Genomic DNA, 16,321 nt, shown 5'->3' on the forward strand with positions numbered 1-16,321 from the left:
TGGAGGAGGGCATGGCAGCCCCCTCCAGTATTCTTGCCTGGAGAATCCCATGGACAGAGAAGCCTCGTGGGCTACAGTTCGTAGGATCAGAGTTAGAGATGCCTGTAGCGACTTAGCATGCACGCACATGCTGCAGAGTGGATGGATCGGTATTGACTTGATACGTTCATAGCTCCCCATTTTTACCTTCAAGCCCTTTACACAGGTCCATTTTCTCTCAGAAACACTGCGGTCGTCTTTAGTTTTTGATCCTTGATTCTCACAGGAGGAAGAAGGGAATCATTCTTGGGCTGTCTTCCATCCTCTCTCTGACTCTGCTTGAGCTGCCTTGCCTTGCTGAGGGACATCTGTTCCTGCATGTGGGGAGTGCCCATCCCTGCCCCTCCTAATCATTGTCAATTCTGAATCGTTAGTGTAATCCATTGAACTGCCCTGTTGGCTTCTTTAGTTAAAGATGCTTTAGGTACTTCCCTGGTGATTCAGTGGTTAAGACTTCTGTGTTTTCCCTGCAGGCAGCTGGGGTTCAATCCCTGGCTGGGGAACTAAGATGTTACATGCTGTGCTGCCAAAAAAAAGAACAAACCAAATGTACCTATTTTCTTAAACTTTTTTTTTTTTTAATTACTTTTAAAAAGCTATTAACACAGCATTGTAAATCAGCTGTGTGTACTGAGTTGCTCAGTTGTGTCTGACTCTTTGCGACCCCATGGACTGTCTCCCGCCAGGCTCCTCTGTCCTTGGTGATTCTCCAGGCAAGGATACTGGAGTGGGTTGCCATGCCCACCTCCAGAGGATCTTCCCGACCCAGGGATCAAACCCAGGACTCCTGCATTGCAGGTGGAGTCTTTACCATTTGAGAAATCAGTTATACTTCAATTAAAACGCCTAGCTTGTCAAACAAAAAGCTGCTGAACGTGATGTTTTAGCATGTGTTCTGAAAGTATGGCTTTATGTTATTCATTTGAGCCCTTAAATATATTACTCTTTGCTCTTCTGTCTTAGGAAATTCACACAAATGAAAAGGAAGCAACCGAGAAGGAAGTAACTCTTCACTTGTTGCCAGGTAACGGTCATGTTCGCGTTGTACCTCCTCGTGTGCAATTCAAAGCCAGAGATAAATTATGTCATTTCTAGTAGCACTATTTATAAACCCCTTTGTTTTCATCCAGACCGTGTGTCACAATAATGAGTTGGACCAGAATATCAAGGTCTTTAGTTCAGTAACCGCACACCTGGGACTGAGTGTTACAACATCTGCAAAGAGTTTTTGTTTCCCCCTCCCCACAGCGGATGAAAATAAAGGTGGGAAATTCTCACCTCTTTGTAAGCAAATGAGGTCTTTTTTCAGGTTGCCTTACTTGGCCCCATCAACTATTCTGGTCCCCATCCGGAAGATCCTGGTCCCTTCTAGATCCTTACATCCCACCCTGGTGGGGCTTAACCAACTCCCCAACCCTGGGCTGCCAGGGCTTGCTGTTTGTCATCACCAAGGAGACTGGATTGGTTGGATTTTTTGTTGTTGTTGTTGAGACGGAGGAGAGTGACTGTCTATAGTGTAAGTCGAGTTTTAATCATTTCTGAATTCAGAAACAAACTACTTGGTCGGGTAGCCTCTCCATATATGGGGCTATCCTGTGAGTTGTGTGCATTCAGTTCTTCTGCTTTCTTTTTTCCCAGCTTTTTTCATAAGTATTTTTAGGTACATTTCCCAAAACAATTGAAGCCTCATTCTGGTTCTTTTAATTTTATTCCCTTTTATTGGGACAATATGAATATGCACAAGTTTCTGACTGATCCACCTTATTTGGTAAACATCAGAATCTCTAACTTTAAAAAAAAAAAATGTTTTTAAGTGTCAAAGGCTCTTCCCTATAAAAATGGCCTAAACTTCAATCCATATAACCTATTCTATTTCCTCTTCTTGGGTTACAGATTCGGAAGTTTACTTTTGTCTTCAGCTTAGTGTTACGTACATTCTCGCATTCCCTGGATTCCTGACGTCTCGTCTTGGTGTGCAGTCCAGGTTTCCTAGATTAGATTAAGATCTTTCCCAGCTCGTGCCTCATATGACCCGAGACTTTGTCTATCAGTACTGGTTGACGAGTGTGGCAAGGTCTCCAGTGCCTGACCATGGACCCATGTGGCTTGCCTGGCCTTGGGAGAGCTTCACTATTAAAGCTGTTTTATTTATTTATTTTTAAAGCTGTTTTACACCAGGGGTTGAAAGCACAGAAAGCCTTGCTCACGTGCCTTCTACCTTGAACTCAGCTAAGGCACTTTTTCTGAGACTATGTTAAACCCCAGTGAGGCCCTCATCACTTCATTGTTTTCTTCAAGCCTGGTGGTTTGAAGACACTGACCTATAGAGGGTGACCTCTCTGTAGAGGCTGGACCTGGTGACGGAGCCATCTTCCTGTATTTCTATTGTATTTAACCGCTTGGAAGAGAGAAGAAAACAAGGTGAAACATTTTATGTGTCCCTTGATAGTCTTAGTATCTGAAATTCTTCTTTGTTTTCATATTGAAAGTTAGAATAGATGAATTTTGAGCCAAAGGGTAAATTTAAAGACATTGAAGGAAAAATCCAGAGGGAGATTTTAAGAAGACGGTTGCCTGTTGGATGAGGAGAAAATTCTGTTTTTTCTTGTCACAAAGTATTGACACTTAGGTGGGTTTTTTTTTTTTTAATTTTATACTTAGTTTTTCACTTCCCCTGTATCCTTCTTTTATTTTTCTATCCTTACCATCCAGCGGGCATGAGCCTCTGCGCTTCCTGCCTATCCCTAAACCCTCGTCTCTTTGACTGGAGACGGAAGTTGTCTGTCTCTGTCACCAGGAAATAGAGCTCTCAGGCTGCTGGGCGTCTGCAGAGAGAGCAGGAAAGGTGACACAGTGAGAGGAAACACGCTCAGCGAAGAAAGAGAGGAAACAGGCTTTCTTTCCCACAAACCTCTGACCTCCCTTTTCCTCCCATCCTTGTCTGCGGAGCCAGACCGAGTGCGGTCATGCTGTACCCCCTGGGCCTGAGGAAGCTGCCTGAGAGCCCCGGGCCAGGCACACACCCGTCTTCTTTCCGGGGTGAGGAACGGGCACTCTCGCAGGAAGGGGAGCCCGAGAGCTACGTTCCAGAGCTTGCCGGCCAGCCCTTCCGGCTTTGCTCGCTTGGGTACCGCTTCTGCTCGGGTACAGAACGTCTGTTCGGGTTCAAGTAATAAAAGCACTGAGATCTGTGCCTGCCAGTGTAGCCTAGGTCGTTTCTACCCGTTTGGACACGTCTGTTATTCACAGTGAGAAGATAGGCGAGCCCCGTGTGAAGCTGTGTGTGAATCATTGATTTCCCTTCTCCGTGGGCCCCACTCTGCGTTGTCTCCCCCGAGGTTTCGCAGCTCCCCTGTGCTGTGTTGTGGCCTGTGTCTGTCTGTGCAGGAGCAGAGCCGGGGAAGCTTGTGCTGCCTGCCTGAGGACTCTCAGGACGCGTTGTTTTGGTTTCCATCAGGTGAACAACTGCTGTGTGAAGCCAACACAGTCCTGAAGTGTGTCCAGGAAGATTCCTGTCAGCGTGGAATCTACGGGAGGCTTGTCTGCACAGACTTCAAGATTGCTTTCTTGGGCGACGATGAATCTGCCCCGGATAATGATGTGCGTGTGAGCTGCACCTGGCTGAGTTTGGGGTAGCACTGCCTCTGTGACCCCATTGTCCTTTTTTCCCAGCTTCTCAGTAACTTTGCCCTTAATGCATGTAAACACAAAGGCCAGAGTCCTTCTCACCACTGACCTGCTCTTCCTCCTTGGGGATCTCCCTTCAGTGGGAGGACCACTCTGCAGTTCCACCAGTGCCTCACATCATGCTCACCTGCATTGGACCTCATAGGTTGACACCATCAACTTTTTTATTTTCTTCTGTATCTCAGCGTGGTACATATCACTCGGGGGAATCACAGTTCCCCATGTTTTCTCTGTACTGAACTCTTCCTTAAATTTAGCACTAAGCTCAGTTATGAGACTGGTGCTGAATGCAGCACTTGAGTTTGGGTTTGTGTTTGCTCTGCACCCAGCAGCAGTGTTCTTGTGTAAGACTTGTACCCCTTATGAAGACCGAGCAGAGGAGAGAAAAGGAATGTCCGCGCCCCTCAGAGCACACGGCGCGGTCACTGAAGCCGGTCGGCCCGGCCACGGCAGCATCTCGCTGCCTCACAGTGTGGGCCTCTGTGCTGCCACTGCGGTAACAGCCTCGTTCCTAGTCCTGTACAGAGATAGCTTTTGCAGAAATGTGACTCTCCCGGGGTTTTCTTCCTGCCCTCTCGTAGCTCTGTCACTCACCTGTCACTCATCTGCATTTGGGTAGAAAAACCTGAACCTGCGTGCCACCTCCCAGCACCTCTCAGAGCCCATGTGCAGTTGCCTGGCCTGTCGGCCTGGGGGCAGCCCAGGACTGACATGTCCCGCTGGGTTTGAAAACGAGTGTTCGCAACATTTCTCACACACTTTGCTACTTCATTGTCCTTTTCCTCGGGATGTGACATTTCCCTGTTTGTTTAGGGCGTATACCTTTTCATTTATTTTTTCTTTAGTTTTATTGAGATAGAATTGACGTATAACATTATAGTAGTTTCAGATGTACAACATGATGAATTTGGGATATGTATATATTGTGAAATGATCATCACAATATGTTTAGTTAGCATCCATCTCTTCACATAGTTGTACAACTTTTTTCTTGTGGTGAGAATTTTTAAGATCTACCCTGTTAGCAACTTTCTAATGTACAGTGCAGTGTTACTAACCAGAGTCACCATGCTGTATGTTACATCTCCAGGACTTACTTACTTTATAATATAACCTAAGTTTGTACCTTTTGACCACCTTCACCCATTTCCCCCACCCACTCCTCATTTTTCTTAGTATGCAAGTTGGGGATAGTAATTCATTGTGCCTGTAAATGTCTAACAGTGCTTAGCAAGGAATCACAGTTCTTTCCTTTTGAATTTTTTAGGAAACGCAGTTTAAGAATAAGGTCATAGGAGAAAATGACATTACCCTCCACTGTGTTGATCAGATTTATGGAGGTGAGTATCTGTGTTCCCCAGGCCTTTGAATGTACAGCTTGTAATGATGGGTTGGTTTTGTTTTTTGGCCTTCTATAGTTTACTAAAATTTCTTCACCCATTTATCTTAAGATACCACCATATCTTATCTTATGGATGATAAAACTGAGATGTGAAGTGGCTTATTTGAGGAGGAGCTTATTAGCTGGAGAAGCTTGGACTTAAACGTGAACTGTTCTTTCTAATACTCCACGGTGCCATTACAGGCTAGGTGTTGGTCATATGTCAGTGTTAGCTATGCAAGTCTTGCTTTAAAGGCTAACCTATAAAAGTCTGTTGTTCCACACTCAGCTGTCTCTTCTGCTGATTACACAAAGCCTCTCTTAGCATCACTTCTCTATTTTGGTAGTCAAGGCTTTGTGAGCAATTATTCAGTAGCCATTTATGGAGTTCCCAGCACCAGGATGTCCAAACTCAGGGTCAGGGTCAGGGTCAGGAGGGGCCCTAGCCATAAACCCGGGAGTCATCTGTCCCAGGTCAGGTCCCTAATGATCTCCCATCTTTTGTAATCTCAGCTTTCAGAGCTGGGTTTTCTGCAGGAGTTGATTCTGCTGACAGTGGCAAGTCCATTTTGGTCTTGTACTTCCTCAGGAGGAGTGAGGAGCCCTGGCTGTTGCAGAGTCCCGGGCCCCCGCTGGGTGGGACAGGCCCCAGCTGGGTGGGATGGGGCCGTGCTAATGGTTACTGAGAAGATGGCACATTTCCTCTCACTTTTGAGAGGCCTCCTTGGACGTTAATAGTCTACCTGTTTCTTTAGCATTAACCTGTCTTATAGCATGATTTCCCGTCTTGATTTCATTGTTTTGCAGTGTTTGATGAGAAAAAAAAGACTCTCTTTGGACAGCTGAAGAAGTACCCTGAGAAGCTCGTCATCCACTGTAAAGACCTCCGGGTATTCCACTTCTGTCTGAGGTACACAAAAGAAGAGGAAGTCAAAAGGGTAACTAGTCGCATGTGTTTTTAGGTTTTATTTCCCATCAGGTTTTCCCCACTTACTCAGTTCTTGCTTCCACTGCACGAAGGTTGAGGGGAGCCTTTCACTCTGAAAAGTTGAAAAGTTGAAATTGGTTATAATGTCATGTGCTTCGATTAGAATTGAGAGAGAACTTGGTTGACCGGGACAATATTATCATGGCACATACAATGTTTAGTCCTTCGATTCATACCGTGTTTGTCCCCAGAGCCTTCAGAGGGTGGGAGGTGGGAAACCAGCGTCAGAAGGCAGTCAGGGAAGGGAAGATGGATGGAGCAGCTAGAAGCAGTCCCCTTCTCCCACCTCGACAGCCTTTCCAAAAGCAGCAGTAGCGACCCCCAACTCCCGAATGAAGGAGTTGACATCTGGAAGGTCATGGTTGCATGTGGAGGGAGGTGGAGGTACATGGTCATGGGCAAAATGAGTCACCAAATGAGCCTGTGCTTTTGGTCACTTACTTAATCTGGTTGCTGCAGCAAATTGACATGTGTAACCGGGTGAACTGGTTACAGTGATTATTTTAAGTTCCAAGGTTTCTCTTAAGATATTGAAGGTCTCAGACTTGCTACTGTCATGGTAAATGCATCCAGGGAAGCCTTTAGCGAGAGGCCAGTTTATCTGTTGGCTTTGGCTACAGTGAGTTATTAGACATTCTTTTTAGATAGCCCCTTGATCTTTCAGGTAGCACGGGAGTTTGGTTAAAATAATAAACATGACTCTGGTATCTGTTTTGAGCAGGAAAAACTGGTATAGATACGGAAAATTCCCTGAGAAGCAAGAAACTTCCATTTGAATGATGATTTTCATCATCTGTCCAAATATACTTTTGTTTGGAGCTTCAAACAAAAAGCATGGTAGATTGAATTCCTTATCTTCTAGAAAGAAAGAAAGTGAAGTTGCTCAGTCGTGTCCAGCTTTTTGCAACCACATAGTCTGTACCCTGCCAGGCTCCTCTGTCCATGGGATTTTCCAGGCAAGAATACTGGAGTGGGTTGCCATTCCCTTTTCCAGGGGTATCTTCCCGACCCAGGGATTGAACCTGGGTCTCCTGCATTGCAGACAGACTCCTTACCATCTGAGCCACCAAGGGAAGTCTGTCTTCTAGAAGAAGATCCTTAAGGGCACAACACATAGATTGGAGTAGCTAAGTGTCTTGGTTATTATCTGATATCAGCTTTACATCTTTAGAAAGACTTCCCTGGTGGCTCAGACGGTAAGGAGTCTGCCTGCAAGGCAGGAGAGCCGGGTTCAATCCCTGGGTCAGGAGTATCCCCTGGAGAAGGAAATGGCAACACACTCCAGTATTCTTGCCTGGAGAATTCCATGGACAGAGGAACCTGGTGAGCTACAGTCCATGGTGTTGCAAAGAGTCAGACACTGAGCGACTTCACTTTGTTTTACTTTACATCTTTGACATGTCAGATTTTTGGAGTGTCTGAATATGGCACTTAAGTTTTTTTTAGCACTTTGTCTTTGATAGATTATGTCTTAAAAATTACCCTAGAAATTCAAAGCTCTTAAAAAACCTGACAAAATAGTTAGCATTCTGTTTGTGTGGCCTTATTCTAAGAGATAGCATCACAGATACAGAGTTAGCATGTTGCTCAGCGGAGCCCATGGGCATTATTGAAAACCTAGACAACTTGGGTCTTGTCTCTCAGTGTTTACTTGCCAAAAGCATGACTGTATGCATTACTTGGTTCTTTTCTAGATTGTCAGTGGCATAATTCATCATACCCAGGCCCCTAAACTGCTTAAACGATTGTTTCTGTTTTCCTACGCGACCGCAGCACGAAACAATCCAGGTAAGCTTTCATCCTCAGGTAGGCAGGACCTTCCAGTTCCTACCTGCAGCTCGTGGGAGAAAACCCATCCATGGGTTTTTTCCCCCATCTCCTCTAGCAGTGGGTCACCTCTTCCATGGGTGTTTGATTCAAATTTCTTTTTTTAAAAAAGGTTTCTGTTTCTTTCCTGTGATCTTTGTTGCTTTAACTTATCTTTTAGGTTTGTTTGCTTTTTGTGAGGGATTATTTGATGGGTTCTTATGAAAGACTAAAATCAATAGATTGTCATTGGAAATGTGAGACTATAGAGAAAGAAAGTTGAGACAAGTTTAAAATCACCCTTTCTGTCCCTGGGTTCTTTTTTCCACTTTAATATACTTGATTTCATTTCATAAGACCCTAAAAACTGTCTTGCATTCTAGAAAGTTTTTAAACAGCCAGAATATGCTTTATAGCAAATATTTGGGGATGGGGAATGGAACACTTGTACACAAGAGAGCACATCCGAAAACCAGTTTGGTTCGAAAACTTGAAATTCCAAATGTTTTCCATTTGGTTCCCTGAAAAAGAGCAATCTTTTTAGTAAGAAACTGTGGTCATCTGAGTTAGCTATTAATAATGCCCAGTGTTGTACGGTATTTCCACAGATGTTTGTCTTCATCCTTCTCTGGATCCCTCCGTCTGTTCACTTGCTCTTCCCGTTCCTTTTTTTTTTTTTAATTCCAAATTAATTTTTTTTTCTTCCAGTTTTACTGAGATATAATTGACACAGCATGTATAAGTTTAAGGTGCACAGCATAATGATTTGAGTTACATATGTCATGACATGATGCCCACAGTAATTTTAGTGAACATCCATCATCATACATAGACATGATATTAAAGAAACAGAAAAATTTTTTCCTTGCGGTGAGAACCCTTAGGACTTACTCTCTTTAACAGCTTCCATACGTAAACGCACAGCAGTGTTAATTGTATTCGTCATGTTGTACATTACGTCCCTATCTGCCTGTCACTCTGAACATGAAGTTGGTGTTGACCGATCCTGTGTGCCATGAGCCTTTCTTCAGGGACATGACATGTTCTACCTGCACATATCACGCTTTGTGGAATGCAGAGTTGCTTTGTCACCAACTGCTCACTTGGTAAATGTTTCTCGAATGCTTGCTATGGGTCAGGCACCCTGGAAACATGAACAGGACTAAATCTCTGCCCTCTTAAGAACATCGAGTCTCGGAATTCCCCGGCGGTCCAGTAGTTAGGACACTGTGCTTCCACTGCAGGGGGCCTGGGTTTAATCTCTGGTTGGGGAACTAGATCCTGAACGCCATGTGGCGCAGCCAGAAAAAGAAAGAAGAGCAGCCAGTCGGAGTGTTGTGTGCTCTGGTGGAAGGGACTGGCCACACTGGGGATGGAGGGCTGTCAGAGGGCAAAGTCCAGGCCTGAGCTGCTGCTGGAGATTGTGGAGTATCCAAAAGGCACTCAGGAGTGTTTGAGGCAGTGGGACTGGCCTGTGCAGAGATGAAGATATCTGGGAGAGTGGGCTGCATTTGGGGAACGGTGGTGATCTTGCAGAAAATGTGTGAATTTCCAGGTCTGTCCCTCCTGAATTCAAATCTTTGTCCAACTGCTTAGTAGCCTAGACCCTGGGGATGGCACTTAACTCCTGGGGCCTCTGTTTTCTCATTTAAAAAACAGTAGTGTTAATGCTTCCCATGAAGGTTTTGAAGACTGTACATTGTTAAATGCACGGCACATAGGGTGCAGTCATTGACTGAGGGTTAATTGAGAGTATAACTGCTTATTCAGGGCAGATTCTGCCCAGAGAATTACATTGACATGAAAATGTACTTAGCACTACTATTAGTCTGAACCTAAAACTTGTGCCTTCATGTAGTAAGTTCCTGTCTGTGAACCATCTTTTCATGGTAGCAATACGTGTACGTGCTGATTAGCTGGGCGCTGGCTGACAGCAGCGCGTTGCAATATGAGGTGTACAAAACACGACCTCTTTGTTGATTGCTGTACTCCGTATAAACGTTTATTGTGTCTACATGTGAAAATCGTACCGTTTTTAGGAGCTCTGCCTCTGGCTTGTATCCTGACTCTTGGTCTGGACCAGCACAGGACGATATCCCAGCTCCCCAGCAGATGTCGATCTCTGTGCCAAAACCCTTACCTTGACTGACCCTGGCAGTTTCATTACCTTATGGAGCTTTTTTGGTGCCAGAATGTCCAAGCTATGTAGCATCTTGTATTCTATCCAAATTCCAGCATCCTTCTCTTCTCCTTACAGCCTCCTTTTTTTGATAAAGGTTATAACTGAGAGGTGCAAGGGGACCAGTTAGTTTTTATATTGTGTAGGGGTTTGTAGAAATAGGTGCTTTGCAACCTGAACATCTTTCATTTTCCTCAGGTTTAATAATTCACAAATGTGCTTTGGCTGAAAGGTCCTAAATGTTTATGACATGGCATTTTAGGGAAGAACTTATCTGTGTTGCTAAGAAAATGACCTAGTATGCTTGAATAGGAATATTGGTATTACTTATGTCTGTGGGGAAGTTTATTTATATCTGTTAACTTTACGGAAAATTTTATGCTGCCTGGGTTTGAATTCCAGTTCTACCATTGCCTAGCTATGTGACCTTGGACAAGTTAATTGACCTTTCTGTGCCACTTCTGAATGAAGGAGATAATATTGCCTACCCTATAGGGTTGTGAGGATTGACTTATTACATGTAAGGTGCTCAGAATAGTGCCTGGCATCCTAAGTGCTATATAAGCTTCATTACTGTTGCTGTTTTTTAAAAATCATTGTTTGTATTATCATCCTTTGTACTATGATGTGGTTTTATTAAAAGGAGCAGGTGGGCATTTAATTTAATACTTTGTTTTCCCCAGACGGCTTGCTTTTTAAAGATGTGCACAGGTTGGAACGAACTGATCTGTGTGACCACCCAAGGGTGTTTTGGCGCATGTCACCTGCATCAGGCAGTGCTGTGGAGAGGACCACGGGCACACCTGCTGGGTTGTCTGAGCAGCACTCCTGGCCCCTTCCTCCTTGCAGGGAGTGGCAGGGTGAGGGGCGGAAGTGCCCATCACCGAGATGTGGCCCTTGGCCTATGGGCCCCGACCCTCAACGTGGCCATCTCCTTTGTCTGTGGCCTTCAGAAGCCAGGTGTCACACTGAGGACTCCTCTTCTTGGCAAGGAGGCTTCAGACTCAGGAATCTGACATGCTGTTCAAATGAGTTTGCCATCTTATGCACACATGGGTAGGGCTAAAAATATTTTATTATTTTAGCATTTGTGCCAAGCCAGTCTTTTAGTGCTTCACGGGATCTTTTTATGTTATATAAATTATCTCATGGTCAGATGACTCTAAATGGAGCTATAAATTACTTTTGCAAGGAATGGAACGAGAACAGCTCCTTTCCCCTGGTACAAAAAGACAGAGCCTCGCTCATAATTTTGGATGAATGACAGAGAGAAGGGAACAAGGTTAGGATGAAGCAGTGAGTTCATTCTGCAGGGATAAAAATGGGCCTTGTGGAGGAAGTTGGGGCCCAAGGAGCCACTTTCACAGCATTAGAACACCAGGGCTTCACGACAAGGTTTTATGTCTCTTTCCATTTGTTTTGTTAGCTACGGACCCCAAGAAGCACGCCATAATGTTTGACACACTTCAGGACTGGTTTCGGGAGCTGGAGCGGACCAAAGGCAACATGAAGTACAAGGCAGTGAGTGTCAATGAAGGCTATAAAGTCTGTGAAAGGTAAGCTCTTGGCACCATGTGTTTCTTTTTGACAGATTTGTTGAGATTGAATTCGCGTGCCGTACCAGTTCGTCCACGTGAAGTGTGTCGTGGTTTCCGGTACGTTCACAGGGTTGGGCAGCCGTGTATGCTCAGTGGCCCAGTCAGCCGTGTCTGACTCCATGTGACCCCGTGGACTGTAGCCCACCAGGCCCCTCTGTCCATGGAATCTTCCAGGCAAGAACACTGGAGTGGGTTGCCATGCCCTCCTCCATCGGATCTTCCCGACTCAGGGATCCAACCTGTGTTTCTTACATCTCCTGAAACCATCACCCTGGTCAATTTTAGAACATTTTCATCATCCCCAGGATATCCCCATATCCCCAGCCTCCCTGCCCCAGCCCTAGACCACGGCTCATCTACTTTCTGTTTCTGTAGGTTTGCCTGTCCTCAGCAGTTCACATAAATGGAACCATGTAATATGTGGCCCTTGTGCCTGGCTTCTTTCACTTAACATAATGTCATCAAGGCTCATCCATGTCATAGCAGATACCAGAATTTCATTCTTTTATTACTGCTGAATAATATTTAATGGTATGGGTATGCCGTATTTTATTTATCCGTTCATTAGTTGAGGGACATTGAATTGTTTTCACTTTTTGGCTATTGTGACTATGCTGCTGTGAACATGAGTATAAGGTTTCATATGGACGTATTTTCAGTTCTTTTGGGTGTATTCCTAGGGGTGAAATTGCTGGGTCATATAGTAACTCTGCATTTAACCTTAAGAGGAACTGCCAGACTATTTTCCACAGCCACTGCACCATTTTTACACTCGCGTCCACAGCAATTGAGGGTTTCACTTTCTCCACATCGATACTGTGCTTTTTTAAGAAACCCTTAAGAGTAATGACAGTGTATTGAAAGGTAATAAGTGCTTTCCTGGTGGCTCAGATGGTAAAGAATCTGTCTGCAGTGTAGGAGACCTGGGTTTGATCCCTGGGTGGGGAAGATCTTCTGGAGAAGGGAATGGCAATATTCTTGCCTGGAAAATCCCATGGACAGAGGGCTACAGTCCATGGGGTCACAGAGTCAGACACAACTGAGTGACTAATACTTTCATTTTCACTTCAAGTGCTATGAAGAGAAAAGTAGATCAGGCGAGGGGCTGGGGCGTGCCGGAGGTGTTGGTGGGAGGGTGGGTCAGGCAGAGGGGACAGCATGGGCGGAGGCCCTGAGGTGGGATTGAGTCTGGTGGTGTGAGGAACAGTGAGGGACCCAGGGGCTGGAGAGGACTGAGCAGGGGGCGGAGCGGTAGGGGGTGCGATCAGAGAGGAGAGGACCAGCTGGGTGCTGACGGCCGGGGAGGTTTCCAGAATTTAGAGCGCAGAGCGGAGGAGCTTGAGCAGAGAGGCGTGATGTGGTCTGACCTACATTTTTAAAGGATGACTCTGCGTCACCCTTTTTTTGGAAACTTGAATCTTATCATTTTGGAACACACTCCTCAACACCCTGCTAACAGTTTCCAAAAATCTATTTTTCTAGAGCATTTCGTTCTGAGGGGCCTTGTCAGCAGATCAGTTTTTTTTTTAATTAATTTATTTATTTTAACTTGAGGCTAATTACGTTACAATATTGTAGTGGTTTTTGCCATACACTGACATGAATCTGCTATGGGTGTACATGTGTTCCCCATCCTGAACCCCCCTCACACCTCCCCCCCCACCCCATCCCTCAGGATCATCCCAGTGCACCAGCCCCGAGCACCCTGTCTCATGCATCGAACTAGGACTGGCGATCTGTTTCACATATGGTAATATACATGTTTCAGTGCTATTCTTTCAGATCATCCCACCCTCGCCTTCTCCCACAGAGTCCAAAGTCTGTTCTTTACATCTGTGTCTCTTTTGCTATGTCGCATATAGGGTCATCGTTGCCATCTTTCTAAATTCCATATTTATGCGTTAATGTGCTGTACTGGTGTTTTTGTTTTGACTTTGATCAGTCTTAGACATTTATACGGTTAGCCCTCTCGTTAAGGCACACACCAGGGTGATGGTGGGGCAGGGCCTGCAGGACAAGTGTGGGATCACACACACGTCCCTCACGCCTCCTTGCCCCTCTTCACAGTCACAAAGCGTGCGAGGGGAAAGCTAGTTAGAAGGAGATCAAAAACCCCTGCTCCTCGGAGGTGATTTTTGTAATGTGATGTTGACAGAGAAGGCAGCCCCACTCCCAGGGTTGTTTTTTAAAATCCTGCCGCTTCCTGATTAGAGTCACTGGTGTTGGCATAGGTGTCAACACAGCAGAAATACACCAGGTAGAGAAGGTGGGCAGAGCAGTGTGTCGGGGTTGGGGTGGGGGTTTCTAATTAGTGGTCAGCGGGGAGGATGGAGCCTGAGCAAGGTTTGGTGTTCAGAGCACTCAGTGCAAACACACTCCCCGAAACTGCCCCAACCAGGCTCCCCTCCCCAACACCCCCCTTTTCTGCCCCATTAGAATGATACAGGAGAAGCTATGCTTTGGTTCACACCTGGGCCACGCGGTAGTTGCCTACATGGTCTCGCCCAGCCACTCTGGCCCCAGCATCCGTGCTCCATGGAGCAGGTTGAGCAGGTGGATCCAGCAGGCTTCTCACTGTCCTCTCCCCTGCGTCAGTGCTCCTCACTGTGCATGACAGGGAAGATGAAACTTCTGACAGCCCTCCAAGGCCCTTCGTGGTTGGATTCCTGCCTATCTCTCAGTTTTCCGTGCACCACCCCTCCAGCCCCCGACCCTTCCCGTGGGCCTTGCCCGTGTGGTCTCCTGTCTGGGACGCTCCTTTCACTTCGGGCTGCGCAAAGGAGTTACCTCCACGTTGTCAGTCAGATCTCTGCTCAGGCGTCTCTTTTAGGGAGTCTTCCCAGGACTAGGCGAGGTCTTCTGGGAGGGCTTTCCTTGCACCATATGCCTGTCTCCCTGCAACTCCTCTGGCTTGGAGTTTATTTTTATCTGTAGGAGCCTGGCGAGCTGCAATCCGTGGGGTCACAAAGAGTCGGACATGACCGAGCACCTATTGCCATTTGGTTCATGTTTGTTTCCACAGCCCAGCAGTTCTGGGGAATCAAGGACACTGTCTTTATTCATCTCTCTACCCTCATTACCATGTATAGTGCCTGACTCATAAGACCCACTCAGTAGATAGGGGCCAAAATGAATGAATTAACACAAGCCCCAGTGGTTAGAGGAGGGACCCCAGTCAGCTTGGATAAGAATCAGGAACTGAGGGTCTACTTCGCCTTCTCCTGAAAAGCCTTCCTCCTCCCACCTCCCTGAGAAGGCAGAGAAGGTCCCCCGGCCCTGTAGGGAGTGTGTGGCCCAGGAGCCGAGAAGCTGACGCTGCCAAGGAAGACACTGCTGCCCTGGGGCTGTTGCTGTAGGGGTTCCCTCACCCTGGTACCTGAGAGGGTCCTACAACTTTCCTTGAGGAAGTCAGCTTGTGTTTGGAGAGGCTGTTTACTTTGTCTTCAGAACTCATCCTAATGACAAAATGAGCACTCTCCAAGGAGGAGGGTGAGTTGCTTGTAAATGCTGGCAGTCTAACGGCAGAGCCTCCGTAGAGCCACCTCGAGTTCACTGGGACAGGAGGGGATGTCACAGACCCCCCAGTGGTGCAGAGCTGCCCATTTGTGCCCATTTCTCAGTGACTGCGTGCTAAGTCGCTTCAGTCGTGTCCGACTCCTTGATACCCCATGGACTGTAGTCCACCAGGCTCCTCTGTCCATGGGATTCTCCAGGCAAGAATACTGGAGTGGGTTGCCATTTCCTCCTCCAGGGAATCTTCCTGACCCAGGGATCAAACCCGCATCCCTTACGTGTCCTGTGTTGGCAGGCAGGTTCTTTATCACTAGCGCCACCTGGGAATCCCCAGTGACTGCATATAAACATGCTAATACACTGGATTCTGACATTTTCCCCCACTGTGGTGAAAGACTTTATAAGAAAAAATTAACTGGTTCACCAACATTGTAAAATACTCACCCTCACCATAGTAGCGGAGGGCATGTAGATTTTTAAGGCAGTGTGGCCCCACCTCATGGGCCCCTGGGGAAGGAGCTAAGAACCTGCTCATAAATGAAGCCCACAGGTGATTCTTCTGAAAGGTTTGGGGAAAAGCGGTCTGTTTGTAAGTTGCCGTCTAGGGCCATGCTTCTCATGGTTGACTGTGTGGCCCCGTCACCTGGGAGCTGGTGAAAGCATAGCTTCTGATTCTAGATGTCCAGGTGGGGCTGGAGAATCTGCTTCCTTCTAAGCACTGTCATCCCCTGCGCACCCCTGATCTGCAGGAGCTTCTAGAACAACAGCTCTCATCCTCTGTGCACCCCTGATGTGCAGGAGCTTCTAGAACAACAGCTTTCATCCCCTGCGCACCCCTGATCTGCAGGAGCTTCTAGAACAACAGCTCTCATCCTCTGTGCACCCCTGATGTGCAGGAGCTTCTAGAACAACAGCTTTCATCCTCTGTGCACACCTGGAGAGCTTTTACATCTCTGCTATTTAGTAGTTCTGCGTGCATCCTGGACACTGGGACTCTTTCAGTCTTCCCATGTGACTTTAACAGGCAGCTTGAGTTTGAAAGCTGTTGATCTGTGAAGAGGTTTTTGCGTCAGTAACAGCACCTGAAGAAGCCCACCCACTCAAGCAGACCTGAAGGAAATACCCTGAAT

General features: G+C 46.4%; 1 protein-coding gene across 1 annotated transcript in view; it reads left to right on the plus strand.

Moving 5' to 3' along the window:
• The window catches only part of MTMR12 (myotubularin related protein 12), a 66,128-nt gene that overhangs the window by 27,197 nt on the left and 22,610 nt on the right, over positions 1 to 16,321 (plus strand). Inside the window, exons 2-7 of the mRNA XM_043488673.1 lie at positions 1,003 to 1,063; positions 3,497 to 3,639; positions 4,994 to 5,066; positions 5,915 to 6,045; positions 7,790 to 7,883; positions 11,507 to 11,636. Coding sequence (XP_043344608.1) covers positions 1,003 to 1,063; positions 3,497 to 3,639; positions 4,994 to 5,066; positions 5,915 to 6,045; positions 7,790 to 7,883; positions 11,507 to 11,636 — 632 coding nt within the window. The remainder of the gene's footprint in view (positions 1 to 1,002; positions 1,064 to 3,496; positions 3,640 to 4,993; positions 5,067 to 5,914; positions 6,046 to 7,789; positions 7,884 to 11,506; positions 11,637 to 16,321) is intronic.

Source organism: Cervus canadensis, chromosome 16 (genome assembly GCF_019320065.1).
Source record: "Cervus canadensis isolate Bull #8, Minnesota chromosome 16, ASM1932006v1, whole genome shotgun sequence".
Classification (NCBI taxonomy): Eukaryota; Metazoa; Chordata; class Mammalia; order Artiodactyla; family Cervidae; genus Cervus; species Cervus canadensis.